This window comes from Cavia porcellus, unplaced genomic scaffold (genome assembly GCF_034190915.1).
Source record: "Cavia porcellus strain 051 isolate PalLab524CR breed Dunkin Hartley unplaced genomic scaffold, mCavPor4.1 scaffold_28, whole genome shotgun sequence".
In the NCBI taxonomy this organism is placed as follows: Eukaryota; Metazoa; Chordata; class Mammalia; order Rodentia; family Caviidae; genus Cavia; species Cavia porcellus.
Window position 1 is genome coordinate 31,298,414 of NW_026947511.1, and position 15,288 is coordinate 31,313,701.

Sequence of the window (15,288 nt, forward strand, 5' to 3'; positions counted from 1 at the left end):
TACCACAGTAATGAAAGGACACCTTTTGTAAGCATTTTCAAAGTACCAAGAATAGTATTAAGTATTTTTACATATAAATAACATGAATTAAGTATAATGATCATATAATTCTCATACCTGACAAGGTAAATACTATTATTCCCATTGTAGGAATAAAAAAAAAAAATGAATCACACAAAACAATTGACACATGTGGCATAGGGTAGAGCTCACCTCAGTCAAGTAGATTAAAGTAATAATCCATGCTCTATTGTGCTTCTCTGTTTGTTTTTTGGTTTAGTGGTTGAAGGAAGTACTGGGGATGAAGCCAATGGCATTCACAGTGAACTACATTTCCAATCCATTGACCTGCCCTAAAGTCCTCTGTGCCTCTGTCCTTCAATCCTTCCTTTCCTTCATTTCTTTTTTCCTTTTTCTTATTTTAAATTTTGAGGCATGGTCTTGCAAATCACTAAGTTGCCCATGTTATGCTCAAGTTTGCAATTTCCCTGCATCAGCCTTCCAGAATGCTGAGATCACAGGTATACAACACCATGCCAGGCAGAATGCATGCTTTTATCAGTAGGGAGCATTCTCTATCAAGCACTGTCACTGGCTCATTGGGAAGTTTTAAGTAAGGCATTTTCTCATCATTAATTTCCATCATCTCATTAATGAATTTGTAAAATTCCCATAGTGGAAAAAATTCAACCTTTCAAATGTTCATTGATGGATCTAAAATAGATTTAGTAATGTCCATGATAAATGAAAAATCTGAGATAATTTATATATAGTACCATATAGTATAGAAATCATATAGTATGATTTCATTTTTTTAAAAACATAGTACACACACACACACACACACACACACACACACACACACACACAAACTTATTTATGTATTTGTAAACACATAGAAAAAGAGGACATATACCATAGTGGAAACTCAGGTTCCTTCAATTTCAGGAGGCAAAAGTAGATTATTGAACCACTGGACATGATTTACTCCTTCAGTTTTTTAAAAGGAACCATTAGTCATCAGATAAAAATATTTGTTCTACCTCTTAATAAAACTACTAGGTCAAATTAAGGGACATGTAAGACTTCTTTCATGAACACGATGGTGAGGTAATGTGTTAGAAATTATATCATAACTCTTTGCTAAGTGTCTTTTAACCAGCTGAGGATTCCTATTGGTGTGTTCTATCCAGCTTGTCCAGAATTGAAGATTATTTGGGAAAGTATAAAATTCAGTCTTTTTTTATTTTTTGGTACTGGGAATCAAACTCAGGACCCTGCACTTGCCAGGCAGGCATCCGTGTCACTGAGCTATATCTCCAGGCCCATACTCAGTCTTACTATGCTAGAAAGGTAGTCTCTCAAGAGAAGCGACAGTAAATATATGCATGATCACAAGTGTGTTAACATGAAATAAATGAAAATGTAGGAAATAAACCAAATGTACAATTTCATTGGAAAGTATGAATTTCTTCCATCAGTATCTATCTTATTATAACCTAGGATACATAACATTTCTGCCTTTGCTCTTCCAGATCCCTACCAAATGTTAACCACTAACCACACATACCTAAAAGAGTTCACACTATATCACATATACCTAAGAGTTCACACTATACCACATATACCTAAAAGAGTTACTGTTACTGTGCATCTTCATTCCAAACACCTCTAAGAACTTTCAACAACTAATAAGAGAACTGATAATCAGACTAGGAGATAGAGGCAGAGGCAGAAGTATATTTAAATTGCTTATTTCCCAGAAAAAATCAAGTTATATAATATACAGGTGGAAATTCTCTATGATGAATTCGACCATTATGTACATCTAAAATGTATCAATAGGGGCTGGGGATTTAGCTCAGTGGCATAAGCACCTGCCTTGCAAGCAGGCAGTTGTGAGTTCGATCCCTGGTACCAATAAAAAGGAAAAAGACCCCCCCCCAAAAAAAAACTATACAAAAAAAATAAAAATAAAAAATAAACAAATAAAATCTATCAATAAAATCTGATTGAAAAAAATAAATTGCTTATTTCCCAATTTTGCCCACAACCTATTCCCCTCCTTTTCAAATCACAACCCATAGAACTACTCAATAAAAAATCCATTTCTTAAGAGGCTCTTCCTATACCAAGGAAAGCCCTAGGACAGTGATGATGAACCTTTCAAAGTTTTTGATCGTACAAACAGCCTGCTGTGGCATGCACGCCATAGATTTGTCACCATTGCTCTAGGAGTTATTTTTCTGGGGAAATGGAGCTGTTACTATGACTATTTACATTTCTGTCCCTTACTGTTCTTGCAAGGGCTCTCTTCAAAATAGAAACATTCAGGTAAACTGTGAAGGAGAACAAAAAATAGACAAATGCAAAGAGGGAACAATAGAAATGTCTCTATGTTTACATTCTGATGGAATAATCAAACTACATCTATTCTCCAACTACAAATGTGCTAAGATAAGGCTGTTCTCCAAAACAGAATTGGTGGTCAAATCTAGTCAACAGCATTCAGTGTCCTTATGCTTACCCAAGAGGGGTTGAGTCTTTGTCCAGCTACTCATGGTTGCTGTGGAGTCTACTTCCAGGATGCTACTGCTATGAGACTTTGGGATATGACGCCAAGAAGGGACGAAGCCTGTTGACTTCTTAGCACTTGGATCCCTTCAAAAGAGAAGCCAAAGTCGAGTAAAAGCATCAGAAGAGTGGTTACTAACAACATTTCTGAGATTAAATTCTCTCAACAAAACATCAAACTAAAATAATTAAAGTTTTTAGGAGGCAGATGTGCTGATAATATGTTTGTTGTCCCATCCACTTGGGAGGCTGAGGCAGCAGGCTCTCTCAAATTTAAGAGCTTTAAAACTGGACATGGTGGTGCATGCCTGTAGCCCCAGCACTTGGGAGGCTGAGACAGGAGGATCACTGCAAGTTTGAGACCAGCTTGGGCTACAAAGTGAGCTCACAGCCAGCCTGAATGGCACAGTGAGAGTCTGTCTCAAAAAAAAAAAAAATTCCAGAGTTTGAGATTGATATAAGCAGAACTGTAAGACCCACATCTTAAAAACAAACAAACAAACAAACAAAAAACAGCTGCTAAACTACTTCTGAATAATTGAAATATTTACTTATCCACTCATTTCTCGATTTCTCGATCTCTTTATCTTGCTCATACCTTGTGTATTGCACAAAGCATCTGACACATAGCAGACATTCAAAGCCTACTAAATGAATGAACATATTGCTCTCATGTGTACTGTCTTCCTCGCTCTTTAAAGTCAGTCTTTCTCTCTCTCTCATATGGAACACATGGTCTTGTACGTTCTAAGTAAGTACTCTACAACTGATTTATATCCCTACTCCATCTCACTAAATTTTTATACACTCCTCTCATGAGTAAAACTGAAAAGGGCCAGGCAACCAGAGAAGAAGAATAAAAAAGAATGAAAATATGGTATCAGCCCTTGTAAAATATACAATTATGGCTGCCAAAGAAACCATAAGCTATCAGGAAAACTGCATCCAGGACAACTTAGTAAAAGTAATGTTTAGAGATCTAAAGTTTACAGAATAGACTGTGCCCAACAGGCAGGATAAAATGAGCTCTATTAAACTGTTACCATTATCTTATGGGATTCTGAATATTACTGGCTTTATAAAACACAGAATTCTGAGCAACCCTAAAAAAAAGAGAAAAAAATGCTCAGTACAAAGTCCCTGGGTTCAGTTAAAAATAACAACAAAGCAAGAATAAATAACAGCTGTATTTCTTCTCTAATTTTAAGGTTATGATGGTCAGATTCACTAATTCATCCTTTCATTAAAATATACTTATGAAACATTTAAGTTATATATATTTAAGGTATATAACACATCATGAATACACATAGACAAGTAATAACTGTAACAAAATTAACATATTCATCAGCTCAGTTACTTTCTTTGTTTTTGTGGCAAGAGCAGTTTTGTGGCAAAAGCAGTTAAAATCTCATTTAAACTGGGCATGGGAATGCACGCCTGTAATCCCAGCACTCAGACAGCTGAGCCAAGAGAAACACAGCGAATTTGAGGTCAGCCTGAACTACATAGTGAGACTCTGTCTCCAAAAAAAAAAAATCTCATTTGATATTTCAATGTATAATTTTAATACCTATATTCTTCATGTTGTACATATTAGATTGAGACTTGTTCATACATGACTGAAAAGTATAGAACATTTCATGAATTTGCATGTCATCTTTGCATAAAGGGCACGTTAATCTCTGTATTATTCTAATTTTAATACATAATGCTGCTAAAGTGAGAACTAAATAATTACTAAATGCTCTTCTCAGACGCCTTTGGTCCTCTTCCCAGCAGAGGGTGCTGTTGCTTACAGAAAGCAGGTTGCTCTATTATTTACCCAGATGGATGCTACAGAAGCCCAGCTCTCGTCTTGGGTCATGGATGGCGGAAAGCTCTCAACAGGCAGGTTATATTACACCTCCTGACACTCTCTTTATTCAAAGGCCAAACAATACCTGCAGGTATTTGAGCTCTCAGAGAGGGCTACATCCAGGCTGACAGGACTGCTGCTGTTCCTCTCACTGCTCTCATAGCCAGATTCCATTCGCTGGATTAGGCGAGGGTGCTGCTCTAAAAGTTGAGAGCCTGGCCGTGTTGGACCCCAGGGCTTGTATTTGGGGCTTGGTCCACCAGCTTTAATGTCATAAGTAGGTGGTTTGTTTAGTTCATCTGATGTAAATTCTTTAGCTGTTCCAATCAAAGGACAAATATGAAAAAGGAGGTAGATTTATTATTTACCTAAACCAAGATGTAACTAACCCCTCCCTCTAGCCATTTATTGAACTCATATCCCAAAAAAACCTGATATCAGAGTAAAGATGTTAATCAACTTTATTTGAAAGCCCAATTCTTCCCTAATTATCTCCTCACCTGAATCCTCAGAAAAGGGGCTAAGCTGGGTATAGCCACAGTGCTTCCTTTTGTCCTTACTAAAAATACTGTCAATATTGAGAGACTCTCGTCTGGGTCTCCATGTTGGACGATACTTGCTGGAAGAACTGGATTTTGACTCACTGCTGGTACTCTCTATTTCCCAGTCATGAGAGCTTAAAGGCAGACTCTTAGGAGGTTTTTTGCCAGGCTGGTCTCCTCCCTTCCCCCCACAGGAGGATCCTACATTGGTCTGAGAAGCCAAGGACGGTCTATTATGGATCATATTGCTGACTGTCTCTTTAAAATCCTTTAGTCTGTTGGTGCTACTGGATGGTTTGGATGTATTTCTAGGAGCCTGCTTCTCCTTCAGTGTTTCTCCTATAAATACAAAGAATGAAACAAATTGAAGTGATCACATACACTCAGACCCCAAAGTCTAGAAAGCAAGGAAAAGCCCTTTGAGCAGAAAAGGTAAGCGACCAGTGTAGCAGATGACAAATTTGACGGGGAAAATGAGAAAAGAAGGATGCAGAATGGCTTGCCTTCACTGTGATATCCAGAAGCCTGTGGCTCATCACCTTTCCTCTTAACACGGCCAGAGCTCCTCTTGCGTTCTATCAGAGTCCCTTTCTTGGATGTGTGCTTCTGATTACATTCACTATCAGTCAGGTGTCCTGAAAGAACAAAGAAATGGGAAGAAGCTGATATTTGGACTGACCTCCATTGTCCTGAGAATCTAGTTCCTCTCTCGGATTAATGACAGTGTCATTAACTTAGTGTACTCGTGAATCAGAAGAAGATATAGGGGTTAAGTGGCCAATTATCTGATTTAAGTGAAAGAATCTCTCATAACTAAGGACACATTATGTGGTGATTTTTGGTTTGTTTTTTTGGTTCTAAGAACCACACTCAGGGACTCATGCATACTAAGCAGTGATTTATTATTACACTAGATGCCCAGCCCTTGGGAATTTTTAAAAGGCAAACATTTTAAAGATTATGTATTTTCACTTATAAATTGAAGATAAGTTTTTATTTTTATTTACTTGACAACATGTATGAAATGAAGTATGATTTTTAGAATATTTGGTATAATTCTGGGTGTGCCAGACTTTGCCTAAAAGAGCTCTGATTATACTTTGCTTTAAGACCCAGTTCTAAACTTTCCTTAAATGTGGAGCATTTAAGAGGTTATTTCAACTTTGCTAATTCTCATTCTCACCTCCAACCCATACTTCTTCAAACCTGATTATCATTTAGAAATTACCCTTCACAGTCTCACAATAATAATCATTGGGAAACCTGGGAAAGCTAGACTATTTACGTAACTTGCCATGCCTCATGGCACAGTGTGAAAATATAGGAATACAATTAGATTAAATGAAAAAAATGGGTTTTAAATCACTTAATTAAGCTGATAGAAGATAGAAAAGTGAGTTAAGTTTGAAGAAAGCTTAGAGAAAATCCCATAGGTTCTCAAATGCATTTACATTCATTCAACAGAAATTTGTTTTCATATGCTAGTAAATAAAAATCCTTGTACGTATTCAAGGATATATATACAATGATACAGCTATGTATTTCCAATGATATAGATATGTATTCTCAACCATTTCATGCAACGTTTTATTGCTCTTATATATTACTTTGTTAACTCTAGGCCTACAAGAAAGATTTAATAAAGAAAAAAATCACTCAGAGGAACTAAATTTACCAGTGTTAAACCAAAGACAGAGAATCCCCATATATCAATCCCTTACATAAACCTCACTCTCCTAGAAAAGACTTCACTTATTATTGGTTTGGCTCCTCCCTAGTTTACACTTACAGAAATATGCACAGTAATTATCAAAAGAATGAATTTGAATGAACTTCTAGTTTCAACTACAATTTACAAGACAAAAAGAACAGAGAAGGGGCCAGGGATGTAGCTCAGCAGCACAGCACCTGCCTGGCAAGTACAAGGTCCTAAGTTTGATTCCCAGTAGGCAAAAAAAGACGGATATTAAATTATATCATGGGATACAATTAGCAAAATTCAGAATGTAGGAAATGCACAGAACAACTACTTATTTCTGTAACAATGAATTACAAAGGAAAAAACAGGAGAAATCTATACATTAAAAATAATCTACAAGACAGCTACTATTACAATGTATAGTCTTCACTTGGATTTTGAGTGACAAATCATTAAAATATTATGACATTTGTAAGATGATACATGAATATTTGTTGGTTATTTAGTAATTTAGGAATCATTACTAACTTTGTTTTTTGATGGTGGTGCCTGAGGGCCTCATGCATGCTAGCCAAGTGCCGTACCACTGAACTACAACGGTAGCTGTAGTTGTAGTTGTTCACTACAGTGATGTGGAAGACCACCTGGGTAAATCTCCTTGAAAGAAGCGTAATCATCTCTATTTTGATTAACACTGGCCCTAGTTCCATGTTTTGGTATGTACAGAGCTGGCTAGCACTTTTACTTATTCCTTCAGTTGGCCTAAGCAATACAAATTGGTATGGCCTCTTTGAAGAAAGGCAACAGGTCAGTGTTACCCTGCCCCAAAAAAGCTCTGCCAAAACACATGTAAGCTGGGTAGGAGGGAGAGCCATGCCCCACAATGACTTTCTGCTGGGATGGATCCTTGTGATAAGAGGCTCCGATTTCCCAGAGTATGAAAGGTTACACATCAGAGCTGAAGAAACCAATTCTAAAACATTAGATACTACCTTGAATTGTGTTCTGCTGATTACTCTTCCTGTATATCCTTCTCTCAGTGTATTGCAGAGCTGATTTCAGGCCACCTACCTAGCCTAGCTCACACCACTCACGGACTTCCCAGCCACTCTCCTTGATAAGAGTTAATAAAACCTGAGTTTGACCTTGAATCAAGGTCTTTGTTCTGGTTACCCATCATCCTAGCTGAATTTAGGACCCCTGGCTCCCGACAAGTATAGGTAAGCCTTAGTCTATTTATTCTCACCACAGGTTGCAGTGGAAGTGGTAGATTAGAATTACCTCGCTAGAATTCTAATAACGTTTCTTTGGGATTACAAATATAAACTTCCCAGACCACGATGAGATAAGGGCTCTCTATACAGTGACTTATTTTTTAAGTGTGGTTATGGTATACTTAAAAAAATGATTTTTTTATGCTTTAACAATACATGCTAAAAAATTCATGAAAGAAGTAATAGCTGAGGTCTAGAATAATTAGTAAATTAAGACTGGGGTGGGGCTGAGGGGTTTAGCTCAGCAGCATAAGCGCCTTCCTTACAAGCAGGCAGTCGTGAGTGGGGGGGGGGCAGAATAATTTTCTAAAAATAATTTAAGAATAAGGCAAGTGGGTAGAGGTACAAGTAAAACTAGACTAGCCATAAGTTATAATTACAGAAACTAGGTGACAGGTACATCAAAGGACACCACACCATTCTGCATACTTACAAATGTTTGAAATTTTTTATTTAAATGAAGGCCACCTACACACAATAAACTTGCAATCAGAAGCCTCATAAGCTCACTAATCCCCATATTCTTAAGAATATGGGCACTGTTCCATGTATTCGGTGTTCTATCCTCATGATAAACTTTTCATTCACTGTTCTTCCCTGTACTGCACGCCCTGTATTGATTTCTCCCGGTAACATAAGCACATTCTCCTGCAGATTAATAAAACTCAAGAATGCTATCTGTATGGAATGTACAATAAGCCAGCTATTTCCCTTTCTTTTGCTTATCTGTCCTTCAGCAGCATTGCAAACTAATGAGCAGCTGTAAATAAATAAATAAATAAACTTTCTCACAAAGCTCTTCGCTCAGGACAAAAACTGACATAAAAACATCACATGGTGTAAGATCATAGGTATTAATGGGGTACTGGGGAAGGGCAGGGGTCAAAAGTTTAACAAGAGAAAAGAAGACTTCTGAATAATTACATCAATAATCATATTATAACTGTGTTTGTTGATGTGCTATTGCTGACAAGAGTATATGCTATAAAGTATCATTGTTCATTTAGAACTCTGCTGTTTCTTTGTAGCCCACACCATTACCCAAGTTCTGTGCCTTTCCACATTGCATGCAAGCATGTCTGACTTGCCATAGTTTCTTTTTCTTTTTCTGTGTCTTTTTTGAGACAGGGCCCCACTATGCAGTTCAGGCTGGCCTTGAGATCACTTTGTAGCCTAGACTGGTCTCAAACTTGCAAGGATCCTTCTGCCTTAACCTCCCAAGTGTTGGGATTATACGCATGCACTACTATGCCCAGTTCCTAGTTTCTTTCTCCTAGAAATTCTTCCGTGCAGATATTGAATCAGGCAAGCAGAGTGACTCTGTGTAAGTCCCTACCTGTGTCCCAACTGCTCTGGGACATGGAATCATTCTCCATATTATAGATGACTGTTCCCTGAGAATCAGAAGAGAAGTGACTGACCAAAGACTCATGGTGGGAATGTTTGTAAGGATAGCTCTCCGTTGAAGAATCTGTTCGAGTGTCACTTGAAATTGAGGGCTCCCTCCCTAAGGGAAGGAGGAGACATACATACAAAAGTGAGGAAAGAGAAGAACAGTGACAGAGAATAGGAAAAAGATAGATGTAACATAGCACCAAGGCAAGAATTCCTAGAAGGAAGGGCGACAAGCATATCCACAGAGCCATTCTTCCCAAAACCCAACTTCCAGGTAATCCAAACACACAAATAATTCCTCCCTCCTCTGCCCCTTCGTTGCTGAAGCCCTCACTTTGCCTGTCACTGTAAAAAACTGTGGGAGTTTAGAAAATCTCTGAGAGGGGGCTGGGGATTTAGCTCAGCGGCATAAGCACCTGCCTTGCTAGCAGGTGGTCTTCAGTTCGATCCCCGGTACCGATAAAAATGAAAAAAAAAAAAAAGAAAAAAAAAAAAAAGAAAACCTCTGAGAGGAAAATGGAAGAAATGAAAAAGTCGTGAGAAATAACTTCTATTTCAATGGAAAATCCCAGGCCTACCTGTGGTACATAACCACTTGTTCATCTATCCTATAATCTTTCTCCTATGCTGGCATGAAAATCACTATAAAAATTTAATTGGTGTTATATGCATTTTTTAATATCTCTGAGAAGTTACAGAGCTCATTTTTATTCTTTCGTGGGCATTGGCTCACTCAGAATGCTTGCTTCTAAATGCTTAGCTAAGATAAGTACAAGAGGACACAGGGATGTTTGGCTAAAGGGAGTAAACAGGTGTAGGTGGGATACAGAAATAAGAAAAGCAACAGGACAGAGATAAAAAGGAGAGAGAGAAAGACTTAAAAGCCAAGAAATTTATCTTTCAAAAATATACAAAGGACTGGTGGTAGAGTCAAAAGAATAAAATAATTTTTTTTCCTCATCAAAAACCAAGCCAAAACTGCCAGGATTATACACCACATATGAGCCTTTATGGGCTAGCCTGACACATCAGCCATCAATCTAAAAACTGTTTCTTTAGGAATTTTTTTTTTTTTTTTTTTTTTTGTCTTTTTGAGCCAGGGTCTCTCTATGCAGTTCAGGATGGCCTAGAGCTCACTTTGTAGCCCAGGCTGTCTTGAACTTGTAACAGTCCTCCTGCCTCAGCCTCCCAAGTGCTGGGATTACAGGCATGTACCACCATGCCCGGCTGGAAAACAATATTTAAGTTTCTTAAATTATTTTCTTGGTACTAACAATCAAACTCAGGACCTTACATTTGCCAGGCAGCTGCCTGTGCCACTGAACTATACCCTGGCCCTTAAGTTTCAAACAGAAGTAAACAACTGAGTCATAAACCTAAGAATATTATTATTCCATTTGGGATTTTAAAACAAAATCCTCTCATTCCCCTAAAAATGACTAGCTTTATATTGACTCCAACTTTTTTTTTAATCCAACTTTTTTTTTTACTCCTACTTTTTTAACAATTAATTTATATCACCATTGAATTAAAAAATCATTAATGAATTATCAGTACAAATCAATCACCTTATCCAACATTAGAAGGCTGACTACTGATATCCGCCTCACAAACTTGGCTACCTCTATGTAAATAAACATAAGAATCTTCACTTGGAGTTCAGGCCAAATGATTTAGGTAACATACTTTTGAAAGCTGAAGGAAACAGAGTCTCACATAAAGTTAGGCTTCAGTACAAGTAGGCACTTCTTTCTTACATCAAATGGATCCTCACTTCAAACCAGGCTACACCCAAAGCACATAAGTATGAGTGCTAACCCCCCGGTCACATGGAGTGAGGGGGAGAGAAGAGGTAGAGACCTAGGTAGTTCACCTGAATCTTCACTATCGTAGCACGTCCTGCTGTATGGCTGGAACTGGGCTTGCGGGGGCAGGTCCTGGGTAGACACTGGGGTACCCTGGGGGTCCGCATAAAGCAGCAGCAAGGGCTGGTAATGCCCCTTGATGCACTTGGTCACGACATCCTTCCATTTGGGCCCAATCTGAACCAAAACAACCAGAAGAACATGATAATTATATTTCACATTCACAATTGAAACACATTTTTCCAGTCTACTTATCTACAGAAAAGATCTTAGACATAAACAATAAATTTTTCATTGTATCTTTTGTTTGTTTGTTTTGTTTTTCCTAAAAACTTTCATAAACCATAGTCCATAAGAAAAAGAATGAGGGGCCAGGGATGTAGCTCAGTGGCATAGTGCCTGCCTGCCAAGCATGAGACTCTGGGTTCAATTCCTAGTACCCTCCCTCAAAAGAATAAAGTTTCTTCTATTTCTGTAAAACATCAACTCAGTTTTAAAGAATAAACAAAAATATGGGTGTGTTAGTGCACACCTATAATCTCAGAACTCAGGGAGGCTAAGACAGGGTGATCACAAATTCAAGCCCAGACTGAGCAACTTGGTAAGACCATACCTCAAAAAATTTAAGAAGGAACTGCAGCGCAGTGTAAAAAGTCTGGGTTCAATCCCCAGTATCACCAAAACAAACTAACAAAAAGATTCAAACTAAACTGAGGGGGACTAGATTAAACACCTCACTTGGAATTTGAATTTCTGTAATTTTCTCCTAAATATTGAAGTTAGTCTTATGAAGCCAAAGAGTACACAGGAACTCCCTCGGAGACTGCCTTAGAATAAATGATATTCAGTTTTAGAGTTCACACATGGCAGGCCATAAATGTCAAACTGCTTAGAATAGACTGCTCAGTCTCTCAGCCTTAGCCTTGTAATGGCTATAGCTCTGCTATCACCGTAGGTAAGCAGGATAAAACTGCCATGGACGTAAAATTTCAACCAAATCTCATACTCATGCTATCTTAAGCTTGAACTGGACACATCTTTAGACATGAGCTGTGCAGGTGCTTTGCTCATAACAGTCATTCTGTAAATCTACAACTGCATTATTTTTGCTTTGTCTTATCTTTTTGAGACAAAGTCTTGCTATGCAGTTCAGGCTAGCCTAGAACTCACTTTGTAGCCTACACTGGCCTCAAACTCATTGCGATCTTCCTGCCTCAGCTTCTTAAATACACCACCACACCTGGCACTATTATTTTAATTAAAACACATTTATATACTTTTCACATACAACTCTTAGTACCTTGTAAGAATACTTTTCAAATAAAAATCTAATGCTCATATAAGTTGTTCTAAATTATAATGGTAGCAAAAAAAGAAACAAAAGAAGAACAAGGAAATTTGACAGACCACTATTTGTGTAAGACATTGCTTCAAGGCCATGAATTAGTAGTCAGCAGTCTACTTGCTGCTAGTTTTTATCACAAGAGGCTTCTTAACATTCATACAAATGACCTAAACACCTTCATTCATAAAATCTATGGTGTAGACAGTACCAGGTTTCCTGCTTCAAGCATCACTATGACCTTATTTTTCTATGCTATCCCCCCAAAAAATGTTTATCTATGATAGGACACTTTAGGATTTTAGAATAATTCATAGCCAAGAAAACATACTATTAGAGGGATAAAAGGACTTGGAATTTTGAACTTCATGTTAACTTTATAATCTAAGTTGAGGCATTAGACTGTGCTTACTCAAATCAAACAATGTATTTTTTTAAATATAAATTAGTGTGGTGCCACATGCCACATGCTTATGATTCAAGCACTCTGAGAGGCTGAAGCAAAAAAATCACAAGTCTGAGGCCAGCCTGGGTATCTTAGACAGGACATGGTCTCAAAAAAAATTTTTTAAAGGCTGTAATATACTTCAGTGCAAAAGCCCTGGATTCAGTCCTAGTACTGGGGGAAGGAAGGTATTTCATCAACTGTAAATACAAAACTATGCTAAATGTCTGATGAAAATACAGAGAGAAAAACAATAAAAGACATATTGATCCTATATTCAAAGAAGTAAGAAAATAAGACAAATAGTCTTATCAATTTGAGAAAGAAGCAGAAAAATGCAAAGAACATCTGACAGCAATGAGAATCATCATTTAAAATTATAAAAATGAAATATAAAAGACAAATAATTGTGTTGCAGTCATCAAATGCTTTAAGAAGGCCTTGAATATCCATACCTCCTTAACATGAGCATCATCAAAATACATCCATTTGCGGACCTTTGTTTGAAAAAAGAATGTAGAATAATGTTTGCCATAGTAACAGATCATTCCTACTAAATACAGTTCAGACTGTTTGGCCCGATCATCCGTCACTCTGAAAAACAGCTGTAGGGGGAAAAGAAAGAAAGAAAAGAGGCATCACATATTTCATCATCTCATATGTCTCAGCAGAACTCATCAACATTTCTTAACTGATACACTGACTTGCTTCCCCTCCCTTCAGCCTTTTTTTTTTTTTGTCAGTCAAGATTAATCATAAGAAATGATTACATACCTGTAACCCCTGCACTCAGGAGGCTGAGGCAGGAGGATTGCTGAGTTTGAGGCCAGCCTGGGCTACATAGTTTTAAACTAGCCTGAACTACATAGTGAGATCCTGTCTCAAAGCAAACACCCACCCAAAACAACAGAAAGCAATCAAGCAAGCTATGAAGTGAAAATGAACAGAAAAACAAGACAGTGGAGATTAAACTGGTATGGAGTGATGTTCCTTCATACTTTTTATTATTTTCTTACTGAGGGGTCTCATGTGAGAAGCTAAGAAAATTTTAAAAACACACACACGCACACAAAAAAAGGCTCTCAAGTTCCCAAGGTTGCTTATCAGCTAGCCACACATATAAATTTCCTACTGAGTATCTTAAACATCCTTAATAAGGGAAATCCTGGGTAGAAATCTGAATGGTAAAAAAAAAAAAAAAAAAAAACAAAAGAAGAGAAATCCAGGAGGCTGAAGCAGGAGGACTGCTGCAAATTCATGGCCAGACTCGGCTACATAGTGAGTTTATTTAGGATCAACCTGAATTACATAGCAAGACCCTGTCTCAAAAAAAAAAAAAAAAAAAAAAAAGAGTGGGGTGGGGTGGTAAATACAGGAAATACAAGATTTCGACTCCTAGGTAACCAGCAATGTCCTCGGTACAAGACATATATAGAAACATTTGAAACGAAGTATTCTGAATTTGAGAAACTTACACAGTTGAAAAAATAATCATAAGAATTAAACCAGAATAGTAAAGACTATTTAGACTGTAGAAATTAAAAGGAATATATTGGACATAGCCTATTCAAGTAGTATTCATTGGGAAGAAAACCTAAAATAAGATTCCAGAAAGTTCACTTACTCTCAGTAATGCTTAATAGCTTTAAAATGACAATGAGAAAGATTCTTTTTTTTTTTTTCTAAAGACTGAGTGCTCCAAAGAGAAAGATTCTCTTTAGTCACAGAAATATCCAGACAGAAACTATTATAATGAAAACCAAATTTTCTAGTTCTTGAGTCATAGGAAAACCCTGGCCACACCCATCTAGAATATGGAGCTAATAAGGCCGAGACCCAGTCTGAGGTCTCTTTCCTATGTATTTCTCTAACTAAATATACAGAAATCCCCTACGCCACTAATTCTCTCCCCAGGTGCTTCATTACCTCCTCCATGGATACTGGTTTATAACTGCATTTCAAATTCCCAGGCTCAGGCTACCAATCAGTTATCTGCTTCAGCTCCCACACAGCCCTCCAGTCAGAACTGACCACTCCTTTGACAACCCTGCCTCCCATGGTGTAAACTAACATTGAACAAAGTATACAGTAACACTATAAATGAATTCATTCATTTTTTTTACCAGTAAGTAAACTCTGTCAATCCCATTCTACAAAGCCCAAATCACTCCATTTCTTCTCATCAGCCCCTGCTACCTTCTCATATACACATATGAATCTGCACACATTAACATATGTCCAAAACACCATAATATTTCTCTTCTAGGATATAACTTTTATTCAGTGCTTGAATA

The 15,288-nt window shown here is 37.4% G+C and overlaps 1 protein-coding gene and 1 non-coding gene across 13 annotated transcripts in view; both read right to left on the reverse strand.

The window, feature by feature from the left end:
- The window catches only part of Usp54 (ubiquitin specific peptidase 54), a 119,712-nt gene that overhangs the window by 19,557 nt on the left and 84,867 nt on the right, over nucleotides 1-15,288 (reverse strand). For 10 of the 12 annotated variants that reach the window (XM_063239316.1, XM_063239315.1, XM_063239312.1 and 7 more), the window contains 7 exons: nucleotides 13,450-13,599; nucleotides 11,216-11,384; nucleotides 9,284-9,454; nucleotides 5,478-5,609; nucleotides 4,933-5,313; nucleotides 4,518-4,749; nucleotides 2,528-2,661 (listed from right to left, as the gene is read on the reverse strand). In XM_063239316.1, coding sequence (XP_063095386.1) covers nucleotides 2,528-2,661; nucleotides 4,518-4,749; nucleotides 4,933-5,313; nucleotides 5,478-5,609; nucleotides 9,284-9,454; nucleotides 11,216-11,384; nucleotides 13,450-13,599 — 1,369 coding nt within the window. The remainder of the gene's footprint in view (nucleotides 1-2,527; nucleotides 2,662-4,517; nucleotides 4,750-4,932; nucleotides 5,314-5,477; nucleotides 5,610-9,283; nucleotides 9,455-11,215; nucleotides 11,385-13,449; nucleotides 13,600-15,288) is intronic. The other 2 variants (XM_063239314.1, XM_063239313.1) reach the window with 1 other exon arrangement.
- On the reverse strand, nucleotides 4,200-4,305 carry LOC111758027 (U6 spliceosomal RNA). Its single transcript, XR_002792268.1, has one exon. It is a non-coding gene; the product is annotated as a U6 spliceosomal RNA (small nuclear RNA).